The 9,721-nt window shown below is 38.2% G+C and overlaps 1 protein-coding gene across 6 annotated transcripts; it reads right to left on the bottom strand.

Moving 5' to 3' along the window:
* Window positions 1-345: 345 nt before the first annotated feature.
* Window positions 346-9,543, bottom strand: LOC129431400 (uncharacterized). 6 transcript variants are annotated; one of them, XM_073875144.1, is made up of 11 exons: window positions 8,973-9,543; window positions 8,203-8,296; window positions 7,873-8,062; window positions 4,748-7,768; window positions 4,150-4,324; window positions 3,471-3,547; window positions 3,196-3,374; window positions 2,308-2,371; window positions 2,012-2,209; window positions 1,748-1,919; window positions 346-1,663 (listed from the first exon to the last, which is right to left on the bottom strand). In XM_073875144.1, exons 7-11 carry the CDS (start codon window positions 3,268-3,270, stop codon window positions 1,486-1,488), a joined length of 687 nt encoding a protein of 228 aa, XP_073731245.1. In that variant the 5' UTR covers window positions 3,271-3,374; window positions 3,471-3,547; window positions 4,150-4,324; window positions 4,748-7,768; window positions 7,873-8,062; window positions 8,203-8,296; window positions 8,973-9,543; the 3' UTR covers window positions 346-1,485. The 6 variants fall into 6 exon arrangements, 2 of the variants coding, with proteins under 2 accessions (XP_073731245.1, XP_073731246.1); XM_073875145.1 differs by lacking the exon at window positions 2,308-2,371 and having other exon boundaries at window positions 2,012-2,260; window positions 8,973-9,516; XR_012372893.1 differs by lacking the exons at window positions 346-1,663; window positions 1,748-1,919; window positions 2,012-2,209; window positions 2,308-2,371 and having other exon boundaries at window positions 4,748-4,910; window positions 5,164-7,768; window positions 8,973-9,489.
* Between the last annotated feature and the right edge of the window lie 178 nt (window positions 9,544-9,721).

Genomic DNA, 9,721 nt, shown 5'->3' with positions numbered 1-9,721 from the left:
ATGTTTTTTACATATTACTTATTTTATTTAGAATAAACCAGATCTGGAGGAAATTTTTTGGTTCTGTTTTTTAACTTTCCATGCCAGAATTTTTACTGGCATCACAAAAAAGTTAAAATTAACCAAAAATAATAATAAAAAATATAATTATTGTATTTGTTGTTTTGGGTCTGTTACCTTAATAAGATTATGATAACAAAAATACTATTTTAACTATTGTTCAAGGAAATGCGATAAACCTTTGTAACAATGCGGCTCTGAAGACAATTTTATTTCTTTTCCCACCAATGTCAAAATCAAACTTGCACCCTTGACTGGATGTATAGACACAATTTCATTAAAAAAAAACTTGCGGTATAAAGAAACAATACTCGTAAAATACACATGTGGAAATTGTGGAAAAATGTTATCAGAGCCTGAGAACATATGCTGCCAGGAGGTGCAACAGGTAACATTACCTTTCATACACTGTTATTCATACATGTTTGTTACATATGGTTGCAGACAACATCCCACTGAAGATACTTACCTTATGTTATGCAAAATAGGTTACAAGACGCCTACAGCAGCTGGAAGAAAGGCCAACATGTATGATAGATCATCCAGGTTTTGAACCTGTTTGCCTAAATGTGTTCTGACTTCAGAATGCATGTAACATTTACAGAGCTGACTACGGTCCTTTACGGCTACGGGGTATAGAACAGTAAGTTTTATATGTAATAACATAAATATAGTCAGCCAATTCCATTATTTTCGATCATGTCTTTAGGATATAGCCTAGTATTTCCAAATGCAAATACTCTTAACTATAAATATAATATACATAAACTCACATGAAACACTTTACATACAATAAACATTTATTGACTGCTGCCATTTAACATAAATACAGTGTTGAAGGATTCACAGAATCCATATTACATAAATGCAAACACAGACATTATAGAACCTGTTGATTACCAATGTACATTTTTCTCAGTTGTTACAGGTTTCTAGCCTATAGAAGCTTTGTGAGCTGGTGCTGGGGCTTCCTTGGTTGGAAGATAAGGGTAGTGATCCCTTCATGTGTGGTACTTCGGATCCGACGGGAGTTTGCAGACTCCCAGGGAACATATGGAGGCTTCAAACTACCGCCTCTCAATTGATTCTGGAGACGTACGTGGCGATGACTTCATCCATGTCTGGATGCTCATATTGTGAAGACAGGTCCGGCGGGATGTTTATATTCAGGATCTCGTCTCTATATGATGATGGGTCGACAAAGACTTTCTCCATGATCAGGTCCATCAAGTCATCAGCATGGTTACTACGCTGTTCCACAACTGTTCATATTTTGACATTTTGCACTGTATTTTCTCAGGTATTGAAAGTTTTAATATTGTGTGCATTTTCATGTTCCTAATTGTATTTTCAGAGATGATGCATAATGACCAATTTATATTTTATTTATTGTGTGGACAGTAATGTAGCATTATTTGTAAATGTTTATTTGATTGAGAAAAAAATAAAATTACGGAATGTTGCCTCCGTCTTCACTGGTCTGGCTCTGCACTCTCCCTTCCTGGATTTTGGAAAGCTCAGTTTAAAACGAGGATCCCCTGATGATGTGGTGGCTTGTCCTCGATCAGCATTCTCATTATAATGCAGTGCAGCCAGGTAAAGTCTTATGCAGTAAAAAGAAAACAAAATGTGAAAATAGCTACAAGAAATTGGTAAATGTTCTCAAAAAGTAAACAGTTAAATTTACCTGCACAGCATTCCTAGATATGAATATACCACGTTTTTGGGAGCGAACAGTAGGATGACGCTATGGAATGACTCCAAAGAGGACGTCTGGTAGTGGGGACTGAGTTTTGCGGTGTCCTTCAGCACAGTCTTTTTGGTCAGCTCCTTTTGTAGGTTGTATAATGCAGGAGTTCCTGCAAGATAAAAACAGAAAATACAACATATTATTGGTAATGACCATATTTGCAGCTAATAAATATAACCAAACCAGATGAATGAAACTAACCTGCTGAGAGCCGTTTACTCTTGTTCCTTGTTTTTTGAATTGTATGGAGGCATTTTGGGAAGATGGGGTCATCATGCGCATGAACATCCCGAACATGGTTCAGGAGGGAGGTCCATTTAGCCACTCTCTCCGGCCCGGTTTTGGATGATGCAGCGGTCCAGTACATGTGGTTTCTGATTGCCGATATCCACCGCTTTAGTTTTTGACAGTCCTTTTTCTTGCTTATTTTGTCCACTTTCTTTGAAAGCCCTGAAAATAACAATAAATATTAATTTTCTTCAGAAGTTAGCACAATATGAATGTCTTGCCATGAAGCTTCATGTGTACAACTACACTAGGTATAGGCCTACAAGGTGTTTTCTGTATGTAAAAAAGGCCACCAATACATTCAGCAAATATTTATGCAATTAAAGGACTATCGTTATTTTACACTTAAAGCCCTGTTTTCAGATTGTTTATGATGAAATAGAACGGTTTTGACTGAAATTTCGACATATGCGGCTGCCCTGAGAATTTTCGGGTATTTGTTATTTCACCTCCCACCTCTACAATGGGTGTATAGGTACACTGGAACAATCCTTCCTAAAATGCATTAAACATTTGTTTACAAAGACGTGAAACTCGCCGAGTGGTCAGGGGTGTTCAGTGACATGCTCACATAAAAATAGCTGCAAACGATGCTTTCCAACAGGTGTTTTAGCATTCTTTGTAAACTTTTGGAAAAATAGGTCCACACGCCTCACACCCGTACATTCTTCCGTTGAGAGCTTGGATAATAAACACTCCAGCCCAGTTGGTGGCGATAATCCGCCTTTGCCAATTGCAAGATTAGAAACAAAGTTCCCGGCGCGGAGTAATACCGTACATCACAGCACATCTAATACAACTCAATGGAGTTGGCAAAAACTACCATAAAACCTGTTGGAATTTGTCTTTTGCAGCGATTTTTGTGTGAGCATATCAGTGAACACACCTGACCACTCGGTGAGTTTCACGTCTTTGTAAACAAAAGTTTAATGCATTTAAGGAAGGATTGTTCGTGTGCACCTATAAACCCATTATAGAGGTGGGAGGTGATACAAGAAACACCCGAAAATTCTCGGGCCAGCATCATATGTCCACATTTTAAGTGTAAAATTCCGAACTTGTCCTTTAACCCTCACTTGAAAGCAAAAAAAATGTACCTCTCCATGTGCCAGACATCGTAGAATTGTGTGACGCTTTCCTCCCTCAGGAATTTTTGGATCTGTGAGTGGCATTCGGTCACGATGCAATCGATGTTTCCATCTCGTGCACGTGACAATGACAAGCTCCTCTTCAGGCTCTCTTTCTCCATGTATGAGCTCCCACCAACCTCATTGCTCTGTGAAAAAACACAAGTATGGATCCATATTTAAAATGTGTAGCACTGGCAAAATGTATAACACAAAAACAATAAAATTTTATGTATCCTGCCCACCTGAACCAACTGGAGATCCACAATAGTGTTGGTGTTGAGGTCCATTATGGTATAGCTGCCATATTTTGCACAGTGCCCTGTGAAAACATTGTAACAATTTTGTAATGATGTATGTGGTCTTTATAATGGTCTATCCTTTACAATCATCTTGGCTGAGCTGCTGCAGCATAACCTCCTGTGAACGTTTCCAGGTGTGAACAATAGCTGGTTCCACAAACATTCTGACATGACGACAGAACGTGTCATATAGACGGTTTCATAGGACACACGTGCGCTGACGCAATACACGTCTGGATCCGAACTTTACTTCCGGTTTTGTTTTTTTAATGGTCTGCCTAGTTGCTAAACTGATCTCTTGAACAAATGCCTCGTGGGACATAACAAATGTTTTGGTTTCCTATGTAATCTATGTGTTGTTGTTTTTGCTTGTTATATAAATAAACTACGTTTAAAGAACTTTGTTGTTATTTATTTTTAGCGGAGTTTACCGGAAGTTACGTGCGGACCACGACGGCCCTTGTTTATGTTGTTACTGCTGAAACCGTCTATAGAAACCTCTGCAGACGCATTGCCTTGAACAACTAATTGCACACAAAAATGACAACAGTTTTTTATGACATTAAACATATGCCATATACAGTAATGGAGCAAGCTATTACTTAAGTCATTCTTCATTTACCCTTTGAACTTTGAAGAACAAGGCCTCACTGATGTACACTGCAGCAGAAAGTTGTATGTTCCCAGCTGGTGTATTATCCAGAAGAGGCTGGCTTTTCCAACTGCGTGAATACTCACAGTGGTTCCAAAGCTGATCTACTGATAAAAATGTCCCAAGCCTTTTGGTTTTTACCACACTGTAAAAAAATAAATTGTTGGCTCAATGAATTATCTTTTAGTAACTAGTTCCACAGAAATTTTACATTCACTCAATTTCTGTCTCCTAAGTGTTACCTGGATTGTTGTTTTTTTAGTTGGCCCAAACTTGACTCAAATATAAAAAAGTATGTTTGCTCAACTAGCTTTATAGTTCATTCAACTAAAATGTTTTAATCAGCTGAATCTTTAAAAACTTACAAAAAAGAATCTGTCAATTAAAATTTAAGTATTTACTCAATGTTTTATGTGTTACTTCAATTAATATTTATTATTTGGGATTTTTTAATAACATTTTTTAATTATTTATCAAATAATTTATGCTGGTGTTGTTAACAAAATAATTAACTTCAGTCACATAAAACAAAAGCTTTTAATTCACTTATCATACAGACTGAACATACAGAATTAAGTCTTCTCTAAATAGAGGGCATAAAACAGTCCAAAAAGCACTCCAAAGTCAGTCAGAACATCTGCAGGCCCATTTAGGAGACTTTCTTCAGCCCATACAAGAGGAGAGAGTCTCGCCATGTATCCCTCTGGTCTGCCTCTCACATCATCACCGCTCTGGTTTGATAAACACAGGAATATAAACACACACACACATATATATAAATACATGTTTAATATAATAAAGCTTGACGGTAAACCAACCCTATTATCCAGGCTATCTTAAATAAAATAGCTCCACTTTACTTCGGACACATAACATAACACACCTTTATATATCTTTACAAAAATATCATTACAAAAACGTCAAGTATTTGCGTCTTTGCCGATTAATATATTTAAAAATTAACATTTAATTACAACCACTTACCTGACGTGAACTTGAGGAAACGGCTGATGACTTGTTTCGTGTGAATAAGTAAGTGATTCCGGCTGTTACGTGCGGATTGATCTCAGATGAGATGACTTGACCCAGATCCTTGGAAAGGGGTATAAACGGAGGTCGGAGCCAGCTGCAAAGGGGTGGGTTAGCAGCAAGTGGGTGGAGCTTTAGCCGCAAGTGGGCTGTACAAACTTCCAGAGGATTCACCACCGTCTCATTTGAAGCGTAAACTCCTCCTACTTGCACATTTCTGAAATCCCTCCTACTTGGGGCATAAGCTCCTCCCACTTGCGGCATAAGGTCCTCCAACCTGCAGTCTCCGGGCTGCAGCGATATATACTTGGATCCTTCCGAGTTAAGACATTTTAAATTCAAAACACACACACGCACGCACATACATACATGCACACACGCGAGCGCGCGCAGGACACGCACGGGTATATTTAGAAGTTTTATTTAAGATTGTTATGATACTGGGTCTATTTCTTCAACCACTCCTTCAGCTCTAAGGTTCAAATTCGCAGGCAGGACGCAGTCCGGTTATAAGAAATGTGAAAGATATGAAATATCATTCAACAGCGATATCAATTAAGCTCAATCCTAAAATATGATTTAAAACATAACCCTTTTATTATTAAGTATAAGAAATTAAAATGAATTAAATCACATGTTTAAACGCCACAGAGATATCAGAGCCAGCAGTCGATTTTTGATGGGCTTGCCAAGGCGGCGTGTGAGCGCTTAAGCGCCGGTTATTCTCTCGAGCTCTTCTCCGTCCGAAAGTGTCCGAGCACATTTTTAAATAGACGCTATCTTTATTAACGGACCGCATATTTAAGCAATATCGCTCAAGTAGGAGTGTGATATAGCTCTATATCATCACGGCTGTGATTAGGCCAGAGGCACAAGGCCGTACAGCCGTGATGATATAGAGCTATATCACACGACTCCGAGAGCGATATTGCTTTTATACAACAGTTCTACAGCACACGTTTGAAAAACGAAAACTAGAAAACAACAACGGAGTTATTTTAAAAGTCTCTTTGTTTGAGAACTACTTCTTCCGCCACGGATTTGAGGGCGGCCAGAATGACAGGTAACACTTTCAGCTGCTTTGAATCTCATAACAACTCAATGGACGGAAAAGCCGTTACTTTATATTACCGTTTCTTGGTCACAAAGTGTAGTTTTAAGATTAGTTCAGTCGAGAATGTATATTATATTTAAATCTGCAGTCGATTAGTAAAGATAGCGCCTGTTTGAACGTTTGCTTAGTGAGATTCGGTACGAATGAGAACCAAAGCATGAGCGGACGTCAGTGTTCACTCGCCCCGCTGACCAATGCCCTCTCTGGGCTACACCTCTGACAGGGATTCCCTGGCTCTCATGTTGGCCTTGTTTGTTTATGATCGTCGAAATGAGATCAAATCTGCAGTATTTGGTGTCATGATCAAACTATTACTTGTTTTTTTATTCATATTTAGTGTCTTTTGTGTTGTTATTGTTTTGGCGCGAGGTAAAAGTTAATAAAACTATACAGGTATAACGTTACTATTGCTTTCTTATTTATTCTTAACGTGATACGAGCACTCGATTATTATTATTAAACTTTGTTCTTGTCAGTACTATATAAAACGTTTTTTTTATAAGTGTCAGAGAGATGTTTTTGCATGCTGCTTATAAATATATCAGTGGCGATATCTCATAAAATGTTTTAATAGTCACGTCACGATAAAGTAAATGATCCATGTCCACATTTAAAAGCTGCGGTGCTTACCTGCAGTTCCATGGTGTTTTTGCGTTCTGATAAGAGATATAGCTGTTTATATTCCTCTTTCCAAGTGTTAATCGTCCACACGATGTGACAAGACATTTCTCCCATTAACTTTAACGTAACATCCAAGAGCGCTGATCTTTGACGGAATAATAACTTCCGATTGGGGATTCACAGACTGATTAATGAGCTAGTAAACTAATGAGACACATGGAGAGTGATTCAAAACAGGGCGTCTGTGTTTTTCCATTCAGAGATGAGCCTGCTTAGGACCTCCATTCACTAGGTGGCGGAATAATACGAAAGGTGAAGCGGTTACAGTGCCGTTATCAGCACAATATTGCATAGCTCTTAGCCAATCAGATTCGAGAACCAGAAAGAACTGTTGTATATTTAAACTTAAAGCACATACATTCACGCCTGAACAACTCTTACAATTACATTTTGTGACCAAATAACAGTAATATTATGAGCATGTTGTTGTCAGGAAACATAGCAAGTCCATTTACCAGATTTGTCTTAATCAGTTCAGTCAACACTAGCCATTCTGAATGTTGACTGGATTTGAAAATAATCATTCATTTAATGTTTTAAACACAGATTTATGTAGACTTAAAATAATGTGTCTTCTTAACTAAACCCAAACAAGAAAATTTGTTTAACTTATATATTTTTGCCTGTCCAACATTTCATTTATTGGGTTTTTTACAGTGCAGGCATGCCCGCTTGCATGTAGCACACACCTCAAACAGCTCCATCAGACAGGAATCATACACAATATACTTTCTGATTTCCTGTGTAGAAGTGGATGCAGCATCTCTGTAGATGGAAGGGAAAACTATTTCAGCAATACTTTCACAAAATCAGCAAACCAACTGAAACATTATTATATACATTTAGACAAAGACATTTCTGTAACTCACGACATGACTGTTGTCTCTGTCAAAGTTGAGGCTGAGTTTGCAGGGTCATGGGAAACAGTAATTGAGCTCCCCTCTAAAGGGTCCTCTTCCTCCTCCTTCTTTATGTGTGTTGAGCTTAGAGAAGGAAGTGGGGCTATGAAGGGATCAGTGGATGTGCCAATCACCTTGCAGGACACAGTAGCCTGGACAGCTGTAATAAAGTTATATTTTATATGAAAAAAAGGGCATTCTTAGGAGTAAAATATCACAGTACTGTCAGTATAAATCCAAGCAGTAAGCCAACTGTAACACTTGATCAAAAGCTATTTTGCAATCTATAAAACTACAAACCTCTACTTTTGTAATGTAAAAGAGTCCTAGATGACAGTTGTGTGCCAACACTCCATTGTTCAGCGGGCTCGGTCTGACAGCCAATGTCTCTGGCCTATATATATATAAAAAAAAGAGAAATGCCATCAACTTTATTTATTATGCCAACTGACAAATCAAGCTAAAAAGTATCAATAATAAATATATTCCAGGAGAAGAAACTCATTACATATAATGATTAGTTTCGAGTGTATTCTGATGTGATGTAGCAGTCTCCCCTTACGAAAATTAACCAGGGTTTTACTACAGTAAAATCAAAAAAATTTGGTTACTGTAGTAAAACCACAGTAACCACAAAATAAAAATGGTTTTGACAAAAGTTAGTTAAACCATGGTTAGTGTAGTAAAGCCATGATATTGCTGATAGTAATCAATACACCAAAAATACATGGCTACTACACTTTTACCACAATAAAACCATGGTTAATTTTCGTAAGAGTCAACAATACATTCGTTTTGCCCTGAACAATGCAAACATACAACGCATTATTTCCGCCCGGTCTTGTTTAGTTTGGCAAAACACTATTACTTAGTAAGTAAGTTCATGTAGATTTGTGAAATAAAACAGTTAAATATTTTTATAACTTTCGAAAAGTACGGTAGATGGTCACTGGCTTTGCAGGAGAAACAACGCTGCAAACTAACTAGCATAGCGGTTAGCCACCTCGTTCTCTAAAACACACACACTAGTTCACCCTCATGTACGAAATACATTGTATATAACTACTTACATGTCCCTCGTATGCAGGTATTCCACGCAATGTTGGAATCGCGTCCTCATTTAGGTGTAATTTCTTGGCTAATCCTGCGTTGTACTGACCTAAGTTGGAGAAACAACCAGGCTCAAAGTGGCTAGTACACACCAACATTTTTTTCCCAACTGTAGCAGGGACGTTGCCATCATAAATGAATTCTATCCATGCCGCTCTTCTGTCCTCTGCGGCTGGTACACGATGGAGTGATGTGGACAACACTTTACAGCCAACAACAGAACAGTTTCCGTGAGCCATGTTAAATCAGCAAGTGACTAGCTAGCTACCTGGTGGGTGGAGACCTGGGTAGTGAGGTGGTGGGCGGAAATATTCAAAAGGAATGTGATGACACGGCTAGTTACGTCACAACGGCGCTGGATTTGAAGAGTAGGGGGAGGCTGCAGACCTGGAGCCTGTAGATCTACAACGCCCCTGACAGTTTTACGCCCCTGTTGTTCCTCAAGCGTCCAGTAGGGGGAGGCTGTATCAGAAACCTGTATCACCATAGATATGTATATAAAGGCCTTTATATACATATCTATGTGTATCACGCTCAAAACAGCATGGATGGATTTTTTATGCGTGTGGAGGCATCATCAGAGACACAAAAGAACACCCAAACACCCAGAAAAAGCGAGTTTTTCATAATACGGGCACTTTTACTACTTTTTGACTACAAAAAATCATTTTAATGCGTAATTTATAAAAATCCTTATTTTATCAAAATA

This window comes from Misgurnus anguillicaudatus, chromosome 13 (genome assembly GCF_027580225.2).
Source record: "Misgurnus anguillicaudatus chromosome 13, ASM2758022v2, whole genome shotgun sequence".
Classification (NCBI taxonomy): domain Eukaryota; kingdom Metazoa; phylum Chordata; class Actinopteri; order Cypriniformes; family Cobitidae; genus Misgurnus; species Misgurnus anguillicaudatus.
The sequence above is the reverse complement of the archived record's forward strand: the minus strand, read 5'-3'. Positions and strand labels throughout refer to the sequence as shown.

Coding starts and splice junctions, on each gene's coding strand:
- LOC129431400 (XM_073875144.1), bottom strand. CDS start 3,270: ATGCCACTCACAGATCCAAAAATTCCTGAGGGAGGAAAGCGTCACACA. Junction 2,372..3,195: donor GATGTCTGGCACATGGAGAG/GTACATTTTTTT, acceptor TTTTACATACAG/AAAACACCTTGTAGGCCTAT. Junction 1,920..2,011: donor GAGTAAACGGCTCTCAGCAG/GTTAGTTTCATT, acceptor TTTATCTTGCAG/GAACTCCTGCATTATACAAC.